Genomic DNA, 22,417 nt, shown 5'->3' on the forward strand with positions numbered 1-22,417 from the left:
AATTCTACGGATTATGGGAGAATCTGTATGTGTTTCGCATATACGTATAAAGAGGTACGTGTGCCTGGAGGGTCTGAGTGAAAAGGGGGGACTTTGGTTCCAGAATAGTGGGAGATTGATTGGTAATGCTTGTGTTTGTGTCGCTGTGTCTGTGTGCGTGACAGTGGGAGAGACAGAGACAGAGAGAGTTCTCCTTTCAGAGGGTTTTCGGGTGGAGTTCTATAAAACTTAGAGTCTATAATAGCATATGGACTAAAGAAAAGTATATACTTAAACATAGGACATTGAGCAAAGTGGATGACAAAATCGAGGCATATATAGTACATAAAGAAGATCACGAGCGAGACAGAGAGAAAGAGCGAATAAGAGAGTGAGAGGCGTACAAATAATGCGTGTGTGTATTTTGAGGAGTTCGAGGAGTGTATTCAAAATGTTCGAGATGCTAGATGCAAACACAGTTCCACTCGTTTATATGTATATACAAATATGTACATTATATTGCATGCTGGAAGCTCAAGAAACTCGAACCGAAATGCTTACCTGGTGCATCAATGTACATCACACAAATACATACACATATACAACGATCTTATGAACATATAGGGCTTATGGACATTCCCATATACGATCACTCCTAACGACATGCGGATGCGCGCTGCTTGCTATGGAACTCGTAACGGTAATGGTAACGGCAACGGTAATGCTATCACTAACGCTAACGGTTAGCTAACGGTAATCGCAACGGTCAACGCATGCATGCCAAACCAAGAATCGTAATCGGTATCGAAATCGAAATCTAAGAAACTAAACATGAAATCAAATCTTCAACTTAATACCACACTCAATCAAGGGCACACCACAAATTAGTGAGAGCGAGCAAGATGGCTGGCTAGCTAGTCGATCTCGATGTCTGGCAATATCAAAAAACATAAAAAATAATATGTTATGTGTGTGCGGGTGATTATGACGTTTTGTAGATCTCAAAATCACTCGCACGCACTCAAATATTTAATGGTTAGACAGACAGACAGAGACAAAGGCTCAGAGCGAGGGTAAGATGGCGATAGGACGTCACAACAGTTATCGATTTAAGCAGAAAACAAACGGGTAATCGAATCGGTACGGAAACGGAAATTAAAACAGAAACACCATTAAAATCGAAATAGAAAAAAGTGAAAACGAAAGAAAGCTAAATGCTCAACGTATCAAAACGTATTTCACTGGGGATTCGTAATGGGTTTGGGCTTTCATCTTGTTTTTTTTCTTTTTCGGTTTTATGAACAGTAGGTTATCGTAATCATATCGGTAGCAGATTATGGCGTAACATTAGAAGTAGTAGTAGTAGTAGTAGTATAGATATATACATATATAGGTTTACGTATGGTAAAAGGCTGATAGCAATGGGTCTACCTGGAACACTGTGACGAGCGCCCAGAGCAGGCTGTCGAAATTCTTACGATCGCAAATCATCTCTCCGTTAACTTTCTCGCAGAATTTACATCCGAACAGATTCATGCCGAGTATACTAAAGTGATGGTTTGGTTTTGTTGATATATAATATGATATATATATATATATATATTTTGTTGTTTGGTTTTTCGTTTTCGATTAATTTTATTTAAATATATATTCTTATATATTTTTTGTGTTTTTGGTTTTTGGGGGTATTTTTTTGGATTGTGTTTAGCATACAGTTTTTTAGGTTTATTTTAATTTTCGATTTTCAATTTATTTCATTTTTATTGGATTGTTTTTAGTATATTTTTTTAATTGTGTGGAGTGTGACAAAGAGAGAAAGAGAGAGAGAGATACAAAAATATATTTATAGAGAGAAAGAGAGAGACAGTAAAGAAAGAAAGAGACAGAGTGTGGGTGATTGATTTACAGAGACTAAAAGAGAGAGAGAGCAAGGGAGAAAGGGCTTGAGCTAGTAAGTGTTCTTGTTAGTGAAGTGAGCGGCAAACGAAAGCTAGCAAATGAAAGCATTTGGAAGGGGAACGGTGATACTCGTAAATACGCTTTTAGAGAACCACTTCCGAGACTCAGATCGGACCACGGAATAAAATGGAAATGAAACAAAGGTATAGTTCGCTCCAAAGGAACTAAGAAGCTAAAGCCTTGCGTTTAATGGGAAAGAATCGGCCCTTGGATTTGGTTTATTTTTGGTCTGGCTTTTCTGTTTGCAGTTTCAGCTTTATTTTAGTTTTCTGTTTTGAGTTTATTCGGGGCATTTATTGAGTTGATTTATCGTTAGCGATGCTGGCTTCTTTTCAGCTCCATTTACAGTTCGTTCGGTTCATTATTCGCTTGTTAATATATTGTTAACAAGCTTGTTAATAGTATGTAAGGTTATATAGAGTCTGGTCGGATGTTTCGTGTGGCTGTTGTGTTTTTTCTATTCTAACTACACAAACTCGATTACATTTACTTTACCAACTAGTCTAGCTAATATGCGTGTTCTTATTGTTGTTTTCACTGTTGAGGTTCTGTGTGTTTACTTGATATTCATAGTTATACAATAATATCAATTACGAGTAACCATAGATAGGTATATATAGAGATAGAGAGATAGTACGAGTATATATAGGTATGTATCAAACTGCAGCGACTGCAACTACACAATAAGTAAGCGTACGATCTTTTTAGTTTCTTCTATGTTCAATTTTTTCAAGTACTTTGTGTCAGGTATATATTTGAGCGTGAGTGTGCGTGTGCCGTGTCCGTGTGACAAGCTCCGAGCAGGAAAGCTTTAAAGGCCGCATTGTCAGGTCTTTTGGCAAATGCATCAAGCCAAGCCGAGCCTTTAGTTTTGGTAGTGTGTATAAATGTGTGTTGCAGTGTCGGTTAACGCTAAAAGAAGCTAGGATACACACTTATTTAATTTGAAATGGAATAAAGCGTTTTTGGCTAACTAACTAAGCTAACTAATTGTTTCTGTGGCTGTTATTGCTGTAGTTGTAGTGTGTTTAACCAAAAGAGCTTCAAATGATTGGATGTTGTACAGAGAGAAAGAAAGCAATAAACAGTGATAGTGTTTCAAAGGGAGTCGGTGAACATGATGTGTTGGAAAGTAATGTTCGAAGGTTTTGAGTAGAAAGAATATATACCATAAAAAATGATTAAAAAGGCAGCGACGTGGTCGGTGCTTGAAACCGAACTCAAATCGATAGTGAACCGAGCGAAAGAGTGATAGATACAGAGAAATTCAGATATTAGAGAGAGAGAGAGATGGAGGAAAACATTTTTTTCGGCTTAGTGAGGTGTTAGAAAGTGTAAAAAGTGTAAGTGTAAAGCAAAGTGAACGAACGAGGAGTCAAAGTGTACGACAACTAACGGCACTTTGGGGGTTGGATAAAATGACGTAAATGGGGGTTATAAGGCTCACGAAATATATAGCAAGATACAAAGAGATATATATATATATCAAGTGATACGGGTACATTTCTTGCTGGTACGGATACGAGATCGATTGCTTTAAAAGTTACACAACTTGTAACGTCATCTAACTACGAATCTTCCAGAATTTTCAAATGTTACTCAGACACAGTAAGTGAGAAAAATACCAAGAGTTAGAACTTAAGGATAAGCGGTGAGAGAGAGAGAAGTCGGAAAGAGATCACTTGAAGAGACGTTAAGGCAAATCTTTACTTATATAGGCAATACTCAATTAGTACACAGTAGAAAGGATCGTGTCGCAGAAGCACTTAAATGAGGATGGGAGTTCGGAGAGTCAGGGGTTCAAGAGATACGTGTAAGTTTCTGTATGATCATGGGTTGGAAAAAAGTAGAGGTCTATGGGATCCAGAGAACTGGGAAAGTAATGGGTGACGGAGGCAGAAAGTGATACATCTATCAAATGGTCAAAGGTACCTACAGCAGTTGTGGGTAATCAGGAAAATTGCAAATGTACTCAAACTTCAATTACTAAGTCGAATATAAATGGGATTGAATTCAGAAAGTCTAAACACAGGTGCTCATCATGGCTTGACATAGAGCATAGAGCTATGATTTTTTGTTAAGTTATTAAGATTTGATTTACCGCTATGCTTTAAAGACTTGTTTTTAGAACCCTTAGACTTTTTTAACTCTTCTTCTATCACAAAAAAAAACCGCCCTATAATGGACAAAATTTTTTTAGGAGGGAAGGGTGTTTTTAATGAGAAGGTATTGACTCGATGACTTAGATGAAGGACTTTTATCTAGGCAGTAGGCAGCTAGGGAGACGCTAGGAACTGTTAGGCATAAGACGACTGCTATGGGTTAACGAAACTGAACTGTTTCTGTTTTTGTGGCTCGGGTTCATTGTGTTAATCACTCTTTTTCAATACATTAATTTCATGTTTGTGGGGTCGCGGTCGATAACTGATTGGCTATCGTTTGTAGATTATATTGAATTTTCTTTCTTTTTCATCATTACTTTTGTTATCTCCGCTTTCTTCTCGTGTGTCTTATGTGTTCGTGTTGGTGTCTTCTTTTCTTGTGCATGAGAGTCTTTCTGTGTGTGTTGGTGTGTTTTGTGGCCGTGTGTGTGTTTGTGAGTTATTGTGAACAGTCGGCAATCCAACTCACCTGAATATGAAGATGAATAAAACGAGAAGGGAGAAGAACACGGCCACGTTGTCCATTGTGCGCAGCATCACGAATAGCTGGCGTCGCAGGTTGGGCATAAACCGGACCAACTTAAGGATTCGCAGCAACCGGAATGTCCGCAACACGGACAGACCGGAGCCACCACCACCCGTTCCGTTGCCCATGAACGTCTGACAGATCTCAATGGCACTAATGACAGTGGGGAGAGAGTTAAATGGATTATCGACGCTTAGGAGGTTTCTACTTTAGGATAAACACCTGATAAGGTAAGCACCTTCACTCACCTGAGAATAACGATGATGCCATCGAATACATTGAATCCATTGGCAATGTAGCGGAATGGACCCTCTGCAACAACCTTTAGCAACATTTCAACAGCAAAGATGCCGGAGAAGACGACGTTGCTCGTCTCCACAATGGCGGTCAGTTCCGGCGGCTGGTTATGGTACTCGATGCCCATGGACAGCGTGTTTATCAGGATGGCCAACAAGATGCCCTGCTGGAAGTACTTGTGCTCCACCAATCGCCGGATGTAGCGACGAATCCAGCTGCATACGCGCGACATGCATCGGTACACGGAGATCAGACAGCGAGTCGTCGGCGATCTCTGCCTGGGCCGCTCGTCCAGTGGCGACAGGGCGTTCTGGTAGAGATCATAGCAGCAGGCATAGTCCTCCATATAGTTGCCAGTGGGGGCGCGGGGCTCGCGCATTCGCGAATTTCCCTGTCCCTGCCGTGAGCGATAGTTGCGACTGTGACTGGTGGTATTGTTATTGTTGTGATGGTGGTGCGACTGCTGGTGGTGCTCTTTTCGACGGTGGTTCGCCGCATTGCTATCGATGGGTCCGCCCACCACTGCCGACACTGTCGAGGGTTGAAGTGTCTGGCCGGGATCACCAGCCGTTGAGGCAACCATCACAGTCGCTCCTTCGGCGCCCGGTGGCGTTTGATTTTGGCCAGTGGGCACTGAGCGCGGCTTGTGGTGCGCCCGCAACGCCTCTGCGGTGTGGGGATCGCAGCGGGCCAGCGATGTGTAGAATGACTCTAGCGTACTCTGGCCCGTCGGCAAGGCCGCTGAAAAGGCCACAGAGAATGCTAAGAGCTCTTGACAAGTCATCGCATCGTGTATACCAAGTTCAGAGCAATCGGCATAGGGATTGGCAATGGTGCCGATGGTCTGCGGCAGATTAACCTGTAAAAAGAGAAAGCGAACTTATTGTACGGTGTTCTATATTTGTCCCGAACAGGGACTGTTAGCATGGAAGTTGCTCATCATGCCCAAGTGGACTACCAGAAATGTGACACAGCTTACCTGCCAGATGCTGCCATCGCCAGCCTGGGTCATCTTTTCCGTCGAGAAAATGTTGCTTTTCTCAGTGGTTCCCCCAGTCCCAGCTCCTCCAATTGCACCGCCATTTTGGTGGTTGTTATTGCCAACGCCGGATCCTGTCGCCGCCGCTGCTGCAGCAGCTGCTGCTGCGGCCGCCGTGCCGGCAACTGTTGCAACTGTTGGAGCCACCGTAGTGGTGGTGCCCGCCGTTGCCAGATCTGCGTTGAGGGCGGGCGGCGTGTGCAGCAGCACGTACTCGTTGAACATCACAGAAGGTCGCCGGCTGGCCGAGGTGGGCGGACTTAGGAAGCCCGAGGTGCACGGATGACTCTGCGAGCGTGCGGCGATTCGAAATAAAAGTTATTAGAGGGCACGAACACTGATCGGGGCGATTGTTGGGTATTTGGGGGGAATGAGATGGAAGATAACGCTCAACTGGTTCTATGACTAAGTACTAGCAAATACTATATACAAGGTTTACACAGGGTTCCAGTGCTTTTCAAATAAATGGATAACCTGAATTTAACTTGTGCCGAAATCAATATGGTTGCACCTTCAACGTTTTTAATGCGCAAATCAATAAATTGGGTTTTTATTTACAAGGCTTACAGCGATACTTAATTTTGGCAACAATCCAATTCCCTGTGCATTTACACACTTTAACCTTTGCCCTTTTTTTGCGACTCCACCTAACATTTATTATAGCTTTAATGGGAGACATATGGACGTATATACGGGTCGGGTTATTGTCTCTGCTTACAAACGGCATTTACATACGCAAACAATACGAAATGATATAAATAATTAATGGGCGTTTCGACGGGACAATGGGCTGGAACAATGGGCTACAGATTTATCAATGGGACAATCAATTCGCTGTGTGCTTATAAACACAGAAACAAAAAAGCTATTTCAACTGCACTTAATATGCAAACATATCGTTTATATCTACAATTTGTAAGTGTTTTTCTTTTTCCATTGGTTTTTACGTGAATAGCATATTTGGTGATACTTGTACGCTGGCTGAATGCCCTTGCCAAAGGTCACGCATGACCCGCTCATTTTCGCGCGGTAGGACATTCAGAGTTCGGTGCTGACCGAAGTTGCGCTGCGCTCATTCATAAATTATGCTGGCAATTTAAACATATTTTACATATTTTACTTATTTATCGTTCAGTACCTTGCCCAAATTTCCCAACTGCAGCTATGAGAATTAGCAAGGTTTATAACAAATATGAAAGATTATTATTATTATTATTATTATTCGTTTGTGGCTGCTGTTTGAAATGCTGTCTGTTTTTGTTCGCTGGCTATTTCGATTTTTGGTTCGGGAATTTGGAAATATATATACATATGTATATGAATATATATATATTTTTATTCTGTTTCTGTAGCTGTTTATCTGTTCTGTTTTCGGATCGAATCGATTTTGGGTGTTCTATATTTGAGAATCGAGCTGAACGCTGCAAAGGTAACTCACAATTAGCTGCTCGGAATCGATCATTTGCTGCGGAAACTTCAGCAATATGGTCTTCTGTTCGGCGGCACTGCCCTCCGGCTTCAGTTGATGATGTGCGGTGGACTTTTTCAGCGAGGAACTCCGGGGCAATCCGTCTGGGGCCAGAGATTGCTCCGTGTTGTCCGACGAGGAGTGCTGCTGCTGCTGTTGGTTTTGGTGTTGCTGCTGTTGATGTTGCAGCAATTGATGTTGCTGGTGGTGGGCCGAGGACATGGTCACACTGGCGGCGCTGCCATTTATCCCATTGACCAGCGCCACTGTGGTGCAGCTGGCGGCATTGTTGTTGTTGTAATTGTTGTTGCCACCGCCGCCAGCTGTGTGGTTTCCACTGCCATTGTGGTTGCTACTGGTGCTGTTGTTGTTGTTATTGTTGTTGCTAGCCGAATTGAGCGGCACCATGACGGTAATCATCTGATCCTGAATACTGGACGGCTTGCGATTACTGTACTTGGGGCACTTGGGATGATGGCACTTGATCCGCGACGGCGAGAAGGTCAAATTGTCGGCATTGGGCAGTAGGCCCTCCTTGCGCTGCTGTCGCTGGTACCTGTGGTGTTCCAGCGGTTCGTTCGGTGGTTCATTGATTGGGTGGCAGGGTTGACAGAGTGGGTGAAATAACAATTCGATTAGCGACAAGTTGGACAGACAGTACGCGGGGTTCACACACTCATGTCTGTACACAAAACATCGTGTTCTATGTTTTTGGGGTCAATTAAGGGAGGTAGGTGGGTCAGGCGGCACCACGGAGATGTGGTTGCGTTGCACGTGCATCGGCTACAGAGTGGGTCAGATGGTTTTGGGGTGATTCAGGTGGGGTTTCCATTTGTACGTGCACTCTCATTAGTGTCAGTGCCATGTCGCATGTATGTGTGCGTGTGTGTGCTTAGCCATTAGACCGACAACAATCGCAATTACATAATTCAATCAAATGAACTAAGGACAACGACAGTACAAAAATGCAAATGATCCAAATTAACACGAGTCCCATCTGCGGATTCAGTGCCATTCGCTTAACTCGTTATTCTGTACTCTGTTCTAAATGTGGCATCATTGTGTGGCGGCAATCTAGTGTGAGGCACATGTTAGGATGGGATTGTGATTACAGAGATGGGTCATCAATAGGATAGGTCAGCATGGGACACCATTACGAATACATTTCCTTCCGAAAAGTCAAAGATCTGCTTGGTTTTGCCATTAAATCCAGATTTGTGAGACAATGAGCCTTAATATTTTTGTGCGCATGAGGGGACTCATTACATAGTAGCAATGCGGATGCACTTTCAAATCACTATATATGTATCTCTTCTAGCCTAAAACTTTTAGTTATACACATTCATGCCCTGGCCACTAGACTCGCTGCTAATTTAAGTGCGTTACTAAACGCTATATATGTAAGAATAATCAAATTGCAAAGCACTCTAACTAGGGCTTAAACAAAAAATTTAATTTAATGTAAATTTCGGGCAATAAATAATTGAAATTAAAGAAAAAAAAAAAAAATGTGTATTAAACTTGGGAAATCTCGTTTTAAACTGAAAGTGTTGGTTAAACAAAGCATCTTAAGAAATTAAAATCAAAGAAATTAAATCTCTTTGTGAAAGAGAGTTGCCCAAGTCTTGGGCAAACCGAAAACAGAATTAAGTAATCTGGGAAATTTTTGAGGAAATCACTGGTGGTGGTTGCAAAGTCCTTTTTCGTGGCTCTAGTTCTCCTGTCAGTGCGAGCTGACCTTTTGCCGAGAGATTAGTGCGCTAATTACTCGCTTTAATGGGTTAGTAATCAATCAAGTTTCAAGTGACTAAAGCCTACAGCTTTCTAAATCTTTTTCTTTCTGTTTCGCGCTCGAGGGGTACGAAAAATCAAACAGAGAGAGAGAGTCAGAGACTGAGAGAGTGTGAGAGAGCGAGAGAGAGAGAGAGGGTAAGGGAACGGAAACCGGAAACTAAAATAACGAACGGAAGGTATAATTGAATGAAATCAAAAGGTACAAGCAGCATACTTATATAATCTGTACTTCTTTAACATTCGTCTCTTGAAGCGCCGCCACAGATGGGCGATATATTTGACGATCTCCGCATAGCAGGTGGCCGGTTCCGAGTTATTTGTGCTGCTGGCCAGGGTCGAAGTGGATGTGTACCGGGCTCGCTCCTGTCGCATGCGCTCCATCTCGCGTTTCTTGGTCTCCGAGAATTGCGTGGCGATGACGACCAGGCACAGGTTGATCATGAAGAACGAACCAATCTATAAAGATTCGAAAAAGAAACGCCATGAATCAGTATACGTTTGCAACATATCGCAACAATTTTGAAATGTGCAATAAAAGGTTATCCGAACCGGGCTCTTCCCAGCAGGTGGCGCTTTGTTGATGCTGAAAAAAACTTTTCGCATTTCCGTTTAAAAGTTTTCGCTTTCATTGCTGCCAGCGACAAGTGCAACCCATAAGTTTTCCCATGCCTTTGTTTATACACCCACACCCACACCCACACACACACACAGCAAACTGATGGCCCCTTTGGGAGGACCTTTTTGGCCAACCGCTTCAATTCAATTAGCTGGGGGATCGGTAGACGCCACCTGGTGGTCATCGTGGGATTACAAGGCAACCAAGATGCTGATCTCAAAACTTCGAATCACTAAACTTAGGACTCCAACGCCTGTCTGCCTTAATTCGTTAAGCCTGGCTTTCGAATTATTGTAAAACTTACCTAGAGTTGAGTAGAGCAAACGAAGTTTTAAACTTTAGCTTTAAGTTATCATCAGGAATAAAGGTAACTTTTACCTGTCAGGAAGGCCCGACGGTGGAAGTTTTAAATACCAATTTTCAACTTGAATGGGTAATGTCCAGTTGGTCTTCTTGAGATGACTTTAAAACTTACAATTAGAATATCTCTTACAACTGCGTTTTAATTTTGGCTCTATAGGCGACAACGCCGTTTGCAAAATATGATCCTTATATGGATTGGAATATTTTTCCCAAAAATATTTTTACCAAAAATGCGAGATATTTAAAATTTATTTATTCTAAATTTTTCGACAAAAAAAAAATCAATACTTAAACTCGCTACTTAAATGCGTTGCAAAAAATGTAGTTTATATTTTAATAGATGGATGAAAGAAGCACTTTATAAGCTAAGATTATTTATGGCCAAGTTAGAGCTAAGCGTCTTCCAAGAACTAGCAAGTAGTTCTTCCTCCTAGGACTGAAAATCGAAACGTTGGCAAAGTTTAAATTGAAAACATATTTCAAAAACAAAGAAAGCGCTTCTAATTTGGAACTCGTGAGCTTGGCAGAAAATGCATAAAACCTAAATAAGCAATTTCCCTCCATGGCGAGCGCCCAATAGCAAATGCGGGGAACTGAGTTGGAGTGAGTTCCAGAGGAAACTGAAAACTATTTGCATACCAAAAGTTGTTGCCAACAAGAGCAAAATCATTTTGCACACGAAATGAACAGCGACAAAGACAGAGACAGAACGAGCTAGAGCGAGCAGGAGAGAGAAAGGCTAAGCAAACTTCAAACATAAATAATGAAATTTCCTCATGTGTGTCCGTCCGCATTTGTGTATCCTGTACTTTATCCGTATCTGTATCTGTGCCTATGACTGTGTCCACTTGTGTGAGTGTCTGTGAGCCATAAAGGCTTTTAATTAGTCCAAGGACACCTGAGCACAAATCCTGCCATGCAAATGACAGCACAACAGACTGGAGTCCACTCGAAGATGGCACTGGCGAAAGTGGACAGTCGCCGGGTGGCAAAATGTGAAAGTGGCAAATGGAAATGGAAAACGGTGGCGGGAAGGGATTCGAGGCTCGGGGTGCCTGCTGTCTGGTGTCTGCCTTGCAACACGATTTTAGCTTCATGAAATTCATAGCATTTTTCGTAGACAAACTTTCCGCACTGTTGTTGGTCGGCCACCTGAGCACAGTACCTGCTGTGCGTGTGTGGTCATAGTTTAAAAGTAATTTACTTATTTGCATTGCCAAATTGCTTTGCCATACTTTCGGCCTACCATCGCCGCCGTCGTAAGCCCCAAAAAACCATGGTCCCAGCGCAACTTCAGCTCAATTAGTTGGAGACCGTATAAACCTTCTACAAATTAAATATTCAATTCGTGATCAAAGTGGGTGGCCGCCAGAACCCATGGCCTCTAACCCCTGACCCGCTAACCCACTGAGCCCTCTGAAATCGCCCCGCCAAAATAAGGGAACAACACTCACCACAATCAGCAGCACAAAGTATATCCAATCCCAAAAGCTGTGCGCATCCTGCACGTAATACATTATGTCCGTCCAGCCCTCCAGCGAGATGACCTGCAAATCCAACAAATATTTCACCGTAATTAGCGTGCGCTCTCTGCAGATATATAAATGTACGAGTATGCAACGAAAATGAAAAGAAGAAACGAGGCATAAAGTCGGGGCAGCTGGCTGGTGTTTTATTGTTCACGCCCCGCCATTGTTGGCCAAAATGAAACGGGAGGGGGGAAGGAGTTGTGGGCAGAGCAATTAGGATGGCGTTTTGGCCGGGTCCACGTCACGTATGCGTAATGTGCGGATTTAAGCGATGAAACACGTATGAAATTATCCATTGACTACCTGTTCTTAAACGCATCATAAAGTTTAAGATTTAACTAAAAGTCAATATTTTTTATTATAAATGGTGCGCTACATACACGTTGCCACTGGCACCCGCGCATTGACCTTGCGCTTTTTCTAGGATATTTTTAATGATTCATAAATTAACTATCGATTAAACTTGATTTGCCTTGAGTAGTATTATCCGCTTATGCGAATTATATTATTAATAAAACCATCCCTACAAATGCGTCCAAATTCCATTCAGACTTAACTCCCTGAGGGCAATAAATACAGCACAATACGCCACTGCCGCTAAAACCGCCGCGTATAACCCGCTATTGGTTTCATGGCCTAATGTGCACTTGATTTGGGCTTAATTACATCATTTGACCTGCATATCAATAGATTGGCTTGCGGTGTGCGCCGTGTAATTGGCATATCAATTAAGGCCCGCCCCGGAGGACGAGTGCACTTCGAGTGGAGCGAGTTGGGGTGACCATTCATCAGTTTTGGCATCAGTTTCGGCATCAGCATCCCTATCACTTGGGATATCGCTATCACCCCGAATCCCACACGGATGGGGATGCAAATTGCTGGCGTTTGTTTTGTTAGTTTAGGGAAAGCTGGTAGAGCTGGCAGTTTTACTCGTGGCAGAAGTTGACGCCGAATTAGCATACAAGATTTTGTTGTTTCAATCGCTGCTCCTCGCCTGTTGCTATTTGTTGAACAAAGTATAACACTAATTGGATACACGACGAAAAAGAAAGTAGTATTGCTGGCGGTTGACAAACGCAGGTCATAGTCTAATTTTTTTCTAATAAAACATTTAATTATTTCGCAGTGAAGGGACGGGGACTTTACTCACCAGGAATATGGCCACCCAGGCCATGCCGATGTTGTCGAAGGATATCGTGCCCTGGAACGGATTCTCGCCGCTCTGCTTGCAGGTGGTATAGTACTGGTTCCAATTGACGCAGGACGTGTTCGTCGGCTCATTGAAGTCGAACAGCTTGGCCTCCTCTGCGGATTGCGGGATGAAGAGATGTTAGAATGAGACGATGGGGCGGAAAGTGTATTGTTTGTAATTCTGATTGCTTCGGTGGCTCTGGCTGTCATTAAGCGACAGCGAGAGGGCAATTAAAAATGCCATCAAATTTGATTACAGCGCAATTTGCACTTCATTTAGCTTTAAAGTTAATGTAATTGACGTTGACTGGTAATAGGGATGGGTGTGTGGATTGGGGCAGACTTACCATTACAGACCAGCGAACCAATGCGATACGGCGGGAAGTTTCCGCACAGATGCATCCCCGAATCGTTGGGCGTGGAGCAGATATAGTCCTGATCTTTGGAGAACTCGTAGTACTGCGACAGGCTAGGGGTGCGATGTGTACAGAGAATTAGGAGAGTCATGGGATGCGATTGTCAGTTTAGAGCGGAAGAACATCCAGCACACAAAGAAACAAAGTGTACGAAACAGAAGTTCACACCACAGAGAGAGAGAGAGATATTTATAGAGATCGAGACATATAGAGAGATAGGGAAGAAGTGAGAGTGAGAGAAAGATAAAGAGAGAGCACAAAGAGAGCAATTAATAATCGTAATCCGTAATCGTAGTTCCATATAAGTAATCTGTATGTTCAATGCGTATCGTAAACATTTACATCGAGATTTACGTAGAGAGATGTCAAAAAATAAAGCAAGTAAATGATATCAATAAGTCAATTTTGATTTGTGCTGAGCTTCGCGTTTGATCCGCGAAAACATTCAACTAATTAGAGTGAGATAGACAATGCCAATTCCAATATACGTGAGGCAAAATAAAAAAGCTAAACAGAACTGAACAGAGTGAGACACGGTTGACCAATGCAAGAGAGAGACAGATAGAGGGTGAGCGATAGCGAGTAACAAGAGCAAGAAGCAATAGCGATTATCTAGGGCGAGTAGCGAGAGCGAGTGGAATAAGAAAGAAGCTACTGGTAGGCTTCCACACACAGAGAGATCTGGATATAGCCACAGAGCGAGTAAGCGAGAAAGAGTGAGTCGTAGTAAAAGCTGCTGACACTGAGCATAAGTACAGGAAGACACAACTGTACCGCAAGTGAGAAAGTGAGATATAAGCGAGCCACAAAGCGCCAACTAAAACGCAAGAAGCACAAAAGGAATGAGGAGGCGGAGAGCAAAGTAAGACAGCTGGAGAGGGGGGAGGAGGGAGGTTGCAAAAAGGAAGAGGACTACACACTCGTAAAAAAGTAAATGAAAACGCCAAAGCAATTTAAATTAAACGCGCAATGTTGCCACAAAATGGCCGACGCGCCGGAAACTCGCGACTTCAAAAAATGTCTGCCTCAACCAAGTGTCAACCGTAAAGTGTGTGTGCCTGTGTACGCTTGCCTGTGTTCCAGGGTGTCGTCGTGTGCGTGTGACAATAAAATGTGTTTAATATGCACGTGCAAGCACGGCAATGACAGTCGAGGGGGACGAGGAGCAAGCGGCATCGCAAGTGAATTTTGAAATATTCCCGCTCGCTTTTTTCTGTTTATTTTTTTTTCCTACCATTTCTTTGCACAGTTCGCAACAATTCGCACGCTTCAACGTTTGCAAAACTTTATGGAGCTCTTGTATATGCGTTTGTGTGTGTATATGTGTAATTGTTGTACTTGATTTGCGCGAGCGTGTGTGTGTGTGTGTGAATAGGAGAGAGCGAAAACGAGAGGGACGAATGAAGAAGCAGGGGCAGCTTTAAATACCTTTGCAATAGAAACTGATGATTTTTCCTGTAAAAAGAGTTCAGCTTACAAGAGATACACATACATAGGCGCACACAGCAGCGTGACAGTGTGTGTGTGTGAGAGAGTGCGGGGCAAGTGTGCCTGTGTGCTGCTGTACGTTTGTGTGTGTGAGTGTGTTTCGCTCTACTCTACTAAATATTGTACTGCACTGTGCTCCACTTTACTGTATTTTCAGTGTGTGTGTTGTGGACCCCAAAATGTTGTTTAACTTGGTGAACAAAAAACTTAAAAAAATACAGAACTGTGCGCATTTAGAATGTCGACTTTAAAATACCCATCTTCAGCATCTTTAGCTATATACTAAAAATAAAGTTATAAACTATCCAATACCACTTAGATTTTTTGATTGCGAATGTGTTTAACTCTTTTTTAGATTTATTTCTATGACAATATTGGCTTAAAGGTGCATTGATGGATAAGGTCTCTATAAATCTGGTTAAAATATAAATGGAATTGGATCATATAACCCTTTAGCTATGGAATTTCACGAAATGAAAGGAGAAACATGTATGTTGTTGCTAATTGGTATGCTTGTTGTTTCGGCTGTTTGTGTGCATTCTTTGCTTTTTTCGGGGGTTTCCAAAACATGTCATATATTTGTGTGTAGAACCTCAAACAATGATAAAAACAAAAGCAGAAAATTGCAAAATGAAACCCAAAATTTGTCAAATGCAACATAAACAAAACGGTTGATAGGGGGATCGCAGTGGGGGCGTTTGACCCCGATTCTATATTTGTATACATATACTCATAAAGAGGTGTATGTGTGTGTGTGGTTTAGTTAGCAGTTAAGATCAGGTTCAAGTGGTGCCACATCAACAACTCTAAACACAAAAAGAAACTTACATCAAGTCTAGGCTAAAAATATTTATGGTAACTGGAAGAGGGGTTAGACTAGGTGGCAAATAAAATGTGGCCTCAGACGGGTTAACTAGGGGCTTTTGCTTTTGGTACAGTTGTGTAGGGTGGGCAAAATAGTGAATACATATAGTGTTTTCTTTTTGGGCGGAGGAAACAGCAGGATGCTTAGTGGTTGTCTAGTTTAGTTTAATTTAGTTGATATTTAGTATAGCTTGGTATTTCGTATATATATGTATATATGTATAATCATTAATCTTCAAATATTACATATACAAAGGAAAAGATACAGATAGAGAGTTAGCTGGTTAAACGTTAGAGTTAAAGGAAGTCGTATTTCGTATTATCGTATGGCCAAATATTAAACTAATACGAGTATATAGATATGCACATCTACTAATAAGGTGTGTCGACTATCGAACGTGTGTGGGAGCGTGAGGGGTAATTAGAGTAGTGTTTGTGTGTGGGAGTGTGGTAGAAAGTACTTGGACAGTGAAGTATTTAGTCCTTTGTCTATCTAATTAAAGCGCCGTGGCCACTGAATTATTCTATTCTCTACACATTAAATACTCAGAAATTGAGGAAGAATTGTTGATAATTTTAAATATGGTCATATAAGACGGATTTTTCAATATTTACTTTTATGCAAACGATGCAGTGGCCATGGCGCTTTACCAAATTAGAGGAAAAAGACATTTAGATATCGAGCTTTTGGTAGAGTAGTAGTACCCATTGATCAGGGGACACAGGGTGTTGGGAAAAAGGTCAAAGGTCTAAGCACTTAGCAGGCTAGCGCTGGTGAAGGCAGACATAGTTAGAGAAAGACTATAGGTATTTAAAGTCATTGGTGAAGAGTTACATTGATATCAGTATTTATAGACAGAATCTAGTTGTAGACTAGCTAGTAGACGGCTATTAGAATCTGTTTGTTGTGTCCACTTTCGGGTCTTCCTTTGGTTTAATAGTGTGTGTAACTGTGTGTTCGTGTGGGAGTGTGTCGGTGTGTGGGTTAAGTTAAGAGGGGAATAAATCATTTTATCTTACGAGTTAACACGGACTCGAACTCTGTACACTTCAGGAACCCTGTAAACAAAAAATTTGTTCCCGGTATGATTTTTGTTTTTGTTTCATATTATCTGCTTTTGTTGGTATTTGATATTTATTTTTGTTGGGTTTGCTTTTAGGGAGAAAACGTAAAACTCGAAAACATAAAGAGATAAGTGGAGGTCAGATTTTCGATTTTTGATATGCTTGACTGCCAATTAGGATATATTTTTGTTCTCTTGTTCAGTTTTGGTTTCATTTTTTAATAAACTTTTTTTTGTCACAACTTAGCAACAAATCGAAGAAACGAAAAACTGGAAAAGAACATATATGCATATATATATCTATACTCTGTTTGCCAATCTCACAGGCTTGTCTGTTGTTGTGAGTGTGCGTGTGAGGGTGTGGGTGTGGGTGTGTGTTGTGTCTGTTTGTTGTGTTTGTATGGGTTGGATGTGGGTGTATATACAGCATATTCGGAGGCTCACAATATCACAGAAATGTTGATTGTATGGTACAATTCCTGCCCGTGCGAATGAAGTTCGTTCATAACGAAAAGCCCAAAAACCAAATCAAAATGATGAATTCAAGCCAAAAAGGGAACTGCCGAATAAAAGGACCATCATCAAAATTGTATGGGACAAGAACCTGTTTTATACATATATCTGGAAAATATGTCTGCCTTACTATTGAAATCAATTTCCCAGACTTGCTAAACCAAATCAAAAATGTTAAAATACGCTCGACTGCAAATTGCCAGTTGCACGATAATTATGCAAAGCAAAAGTCAGCCGCAAAAAATAAATTTATTTTGTGAACAACATATAATCGTATGTATAAACACACAATTTGTACAGCTGGGCATGCAAAGGCAAACAAACAAACAATAAACAAGGAAACCGGGGAAAACAAAGCCACCGAAAAAAGTGAATCTTCTTGGACAATCCGCACAGCGACCCAAAAATTCCGTTGCCTACTTTAAAGGCCTGCGCTGTCTATGTATGGGTGAGTCCTTCTGTTTTGTACGTGTGTGTGTGTGTGTGAGGGTGAGAGAGCACGCGTGTCCTTTCAGTTCTGCGTGTGACGTTATAAAGCCGCCGTGGCACAAACACAAACGCAAACACAATGCCAATGATAAATGATTGTTTTGGCCAAGTTTAAAATCTTTTGTCAGTTGCCGACGAGAGAGCACTGTGGCTCTCAGCCACTCAAAAAGGATTCGAAATTTCAAGACATGTATGGATGAACGGATTTTGGAAATTGTTTCTAAGACTTGCCTTAAATTAATAATTAATTAATAATTGTCAGATAACTTCGAGCTCTTTTTATCCATCCATTGTTTATCTTTCACTTTTGTTTAATTACATTGACATCCGGTAGGATTTGCACCACTGTGCGGTCTTTTTTCCAGCTTCTTCCTGCTGTCAGGACCACAAGACGACTGTTTTTTGGTGCCACAACTGGCACAAGGACTTGGCCGGTGGACCAAAGAAGGGAATTAGGCCCAAGTGGGCAGAACGGACTTCATCAGGCCTTTCGGATCTCATTTGCAAATTCATCGGATTCTGATGCAGCTACAGCGGGATCTCAACTGTTTTTATTTAAAGCGTTTATGGCGTTGTTTGTGTGGGTGATATGTGCTTGTATCCTGTAACCTGTGTCCATGGAACCAAAAAAGCCAAACAGCGGGAGGATTGGGAAAGCAGCAGCCAGGCAGTTGTGAAAGACTTAGCTCAAAGTCTGGACTCGATTTAGGTTTAGATGACGCGGAGTAAAAAGTACAAAACCAAAAACCAAAGCACTCAAGGCAACAAAAGAAAGTTCGAATCGGAATACACGATACGGGTTTATATATATATATATATATATATATCGATATGTACAATATGCATGTTATATGCCTAGATATGTACGATTATGTATGAGACCCGGAGGCGCCGGCAGACAGAGGCCTATATGTCCCATACGACCTGGTTTTCTTTTTCATTCTCGAATCGAGCGCTTGGGATTCGCTTTAACTTTGTACTTACGTGAGGGGATAGACCATGCCTTCGGTTCGCATCAGACTACATCGCTGCCGCAGAATTCCCTCCCACAGCTGGACTCCAATAATGCCGAAGATGAAGAACACGAAGAAGCAGAGCAAGAGGACATTGCCCAGCATGGGCAGGGTGTCCAGCAGGAGCATTACCAGGATTCGCATGCCTGTTGAGGATTAGGTGTCACATACTTGGACTCGCTATATCAGTTACTATCTCCACACTTACTGGGTATTCGATTGATGGCCCGCAGCGGACGCAGCACTCGAATCGTTCGTATGGCAGTTAGATTGAGATTCTCCACATGCATCACGTACTCCAGCAGACCTGCCAGAACGATGAAGAAGTCCAGCCGATTCCACGAGTCCGCCAGATAGGTGTTCTTGCCACAGATGCCCATGGCCACCATCTTGATGGTCATTTCCAGGGCAAAGAAGGCGAAGATGATGTCGTCGAAGATCTGAGAGGGATGGAGTTGCATTTGGTGGTTATATTTTGATATATGTATCCTTCTTCCTGTTCGCCCTTCAATTTGACCCGCTTTTTCGCACCGCAAATCCCATTCGATTAATGACATAAACCTAACGAACTAACGACAGTTGATCAAATTAAAATTAGCAAGCCCTGCTCATGGGCGACGGCGGAGTGGATGAGGGACGGGGGTGGCAAGGACACGTCAGGCGTCACACACATGCACATCGAAATGAGTTTGCCTTGGCGGCATCATCATCATCGCCATTGCCATCATCGTCGTCATCTTTTTCTTGTGCACCGTCTTGTGTCAAGTAATTTGGGTTCTTTGGGGGATGGTCGGGATATATGTATATATATATATGTAAGTATATACATGTTTAGTTGGGATAAGGGTGGCAGAGTGGGCGGCTGTAACCCCCACTTATGTCACTGACTGCGACTGTGGCTGTCGTTGTCATTTTGACTTTGTGCTGTGTGCCAATTTGGCGATGCCTTCTCTTGTCTTGTCTTGTCTCGTCCTTCCTGCCACCTCCATCGCCACATCCACGGCATCGCCATCTCCGCAAGAAACTCATCCTTGTCCTTGCCAGTATCCTGTCGTGACTGGTGTTGGTCGCCTGCTTTTCGGGAGGTCCTGGCCCCTGTCCCCAGCTGTCCTGTTACTTTACACTTGGCTGCCGCCGAAACTGTCGCCCGACTTACATATCATTTACAAACATTTTCGCACGTTGAGCCCGGCGATTCTCTCTATGCTCCGACTGTAATTGCCCCACTGAACACTCCACTGCACAGCGCCCATTCCACCCACTCCCCCCGAAAAGCGGGGAAAAAAACAAGAAAATCTGCGGTGGTGCCGCCTAATGAGCCGAAGTGCCTCGTTGGGGTGTCATCAGTGTGGCAGCCAGGAAGTGAGCCAAAAAATTGCTTAAATAAATGGCATTTAATGTGACACCGATGCTGACAGGCCCACCTGGGGAGCAAGGATATCCAGCGAAGAAAGGAGACCCAACCATTCGAGTCCTTCGCCACATTTTTCACATCATTTTTCCTATCAAATTAACCTTAAGCCCTCGGGATGGATCCATAATTATGTCAATTAAAAATATTCCACAGAGACAGTTGATGCTGCAATGGTATTGTACATTCCACACTGTTCATACTTAAATATTTTCACACCACCTGCAACACATTGCTGGCACTATCAAATCCAATTACTTGTCATATGTACTTAACTTAGTTATTATCAGAGCCCGCCAATGGGGGAGCCTTTTAATTTATATATAAACAAATTGACTATAACTCACCTGAAGGATCTTGCAGCGGTTCGTCACACAGGCGTCGTCCACGCAGGGCTGATACATGCCGAGGGTGATGCAGTTGAGCAGGATGACCAGGATGGAGACGCGCTCGAACCATGTGAAGGTGGCCAAAATGGAGGGCGAGTCCATATCTAAGTTAAGGGCAAAACCAAAGGAATGGCAAACAAGGACGAGGTCAAAGGGAAAACAGAGAAATTTTCCTAGTATAGTCGTTGCCTACTTTTGTGCGCTGATTGAAGGCGAAGCCAGTCGAGCGAAAGAAGCGGCCTAGGGCGAAGGCGGAGACGGAAGGGGGCGTGGTGGATAACAACTTGCAGTTGCCTCTAATGCGCACTCAAGTGCTTGTCAACTTGCCTGCCAGCCACCGGCAACCCACACCGCCCACATTTTCCACCCGCCCCTCCTGCGGTTGTCGTTTGTCGGTCTCGTTTGGTATGCGCTCGGTTTTGGTTTTGTGGAGCTGGAGGCTGGGGGCTGGCGGCTTGGGGCTCTTGGTCTCTGGATTCCCATCCCCATGCTCATTCCCGGTCCCAATCCCAATCCCAATCCCATTCCCATTACCAACCAGCAAATGCAGCAAATTGATGACAGTTGGCAGTCAGCTCATAACACTCGATCTAAATGCGTTTGGCCAAGCAGGCAACTCAGCTGAAAGTAACATTGTAAATTACTGGTTTTATATGTTTTCTCTGGCCCTCAAGTTTAACACTCATACGCAGTGTGGCCTTTGCTTAAATACTCATCACTTCAGCAGTTAATACATGGAAATTCCATAGTTTATTGCTCATACGCAGTGTGGCTCGGCTCGAATTTGATGAACCCACAATGGGATAAGTTTAAAAGCCGTAAGGAAACAAGAAATACGTTTGGGTGTGCAAAGTTCTCTGTAATTTAATCACTCAAACGAAGTTTTGTCGGAGTTTAAAATTTTTGTTAAGAGGAAATTGAAAGCCTAGAAATATAGCAAATTTAGAAATTTAAACAACAAAAATTCCATTACTAATTGCTGTTTTCTTTAGACTTTTATAAATCAAAAAAATAGGCAAAATACAAGTGCAAGTAATGCGCTTTTAGGGATCCACGTTTTTTTGGGTCTTTCATCAAATGGAATTCAATCGACTGCTCTACCGGCTGAATTTTTTTCCCCATCCCCCATTTCCACCATCACATCGTCCTTTCTGCCACTTGTCGCCTAAAAGCCTCGCAGCTGCACTTTGGTTTTCGGGCCTCAGGCTCAAAAAAAAAAGGAAGAAAAAAAGAGCTGGAAAACACAAACACTCGCGCAAGGCCAAGTTGGCAAGCAAGTTGACAAACGGGCGGGAAGGGGAATTTCGAGCCGGCTTAATGCATGGCCAAATGAGCGCCAAGGACTCATTCTTTCGCCAGAGCAATTAAGGATCGAGAGCACACGCGCAAAATGGCAAAAATGTTTACGCTATTAACGCACAATTAAAGATAAAACGTGGCGCACAATTTGCGCTGGCCAGAAACCAGCAAAACCGAAATGAAACGTAAAGAAATGGGGGGAAAAGCGAAAAGCACAACCAAACAAAATATCCGTGGGTGGTAAGGACGAAAAGTCGCCACAAAAACGGGCAATTCATTAGGAGGCGAGAGGAGACTGAAGCATATGCTGGTCGAGGGTCAGCGAATCGGTTCGGTTCGGATCGGATCGGGTCGGTTTTGGATTCAGTTCAGTTCAGTTCAGTTCGCTTCGGTTTGGGACCGCGGCCGTGTCATAAAAACAAATGTGAACAGGCCCAGACGGCACTAAAGGCCGCGACCAGGCCAGAAAAAAAAAATATGGTGCTCCCAAGGGGGCGGAACGGGGAACACGCCCACTCTCCGCCTGGATAAATACTGCAGCAGCACAA

The 22,417-nt window shown here is 42.8% G+C and overlaps 1 protein-coding gene across 13 annotated transcripts in view; it reads right to left on the bottom strand.

Annotated features, from left to right (window-relative positions):
* Window positions 1–22,417, bottom strand: part of LOC6612310 (voltage-dependent T-type calcium channel subunit alpha-1G) — an 85,397-nt gene that overhangs the window by 14,681 nt on the left and 48,299 nt on the right. For 6 of the 13 annotated variants that reach the window (XM_032724737.1, XM_032724738.1, XM_032724739.1 and 3 more), the window contains 13 exons: window positions 20,529–20,640; window positions 18,979–19,210; window positions 18,742–18,916; window positions 16,712–16,750; window positions 13,271–13,392; window positions 12,883–13,037; window positions 11,658–11,750; window positions 9,439–9,680; window positions 7,401–7,986; window positions 7,101–7,124; window positions 5,903–6,250; window positions 4,875–5,782; window positions 4,570–4,779 (listed from right to left, as the gene is read on the bottom strand). In XM_032724737.1, coding sequence (XP_032580628.1) covers window positions 4,570–4,779; window positions 4,875–5,782; window positions 5,903–6,250; window positions 7,101–7,124; window positions 7,401–7,986; window positions 9,439–9,680; window positions 11,658–11,750; window positions 12,883–13,037; window positions 13,271–13,392; window positions 16,712–16,750; window positions 18,742–18,916; window positions 18,979–19,210; window positions 20,529–20,640 — 3,246 coding nt within the window. Of the gene's footprint in view, window positions 1–1,410; window positions 1,526–4,569; window positions 4,780–4,874; window positions 5,783–5,902; window positions 6,251–7,100; window positions 7,125–7,400; window positions 7,987–9,438; window positions 9,681–11,657; window positions 11,751–12,882; window positions 13,038–13,270; window positions 13,393–16,711; window positions 16,751–18,741; window positions 18,917–18,978; window positions 19,211–20,528; window positions 20,641–22,417 lie in introns of those variants that run through there. The other 7 variants (XM_032724742.1, XM_032724746.1, XM_032724743.1 and 4 more) reach the window with 7 other exon arrangements.

Source organism: Drosophila sechellia, chromosome X (genome assembly GCF_004382195.2).
Source record: "Drosophila sechellia strain sech25 chromosome X, ASM438219v1, whole genome shotgun sequence".
Taxonomy (NCBI): Eukaryota; Metazoa; Arthropoda; class Insecta; order Diptera; family Drosophilidae; genus Drosophila; species Drosophila sechellia.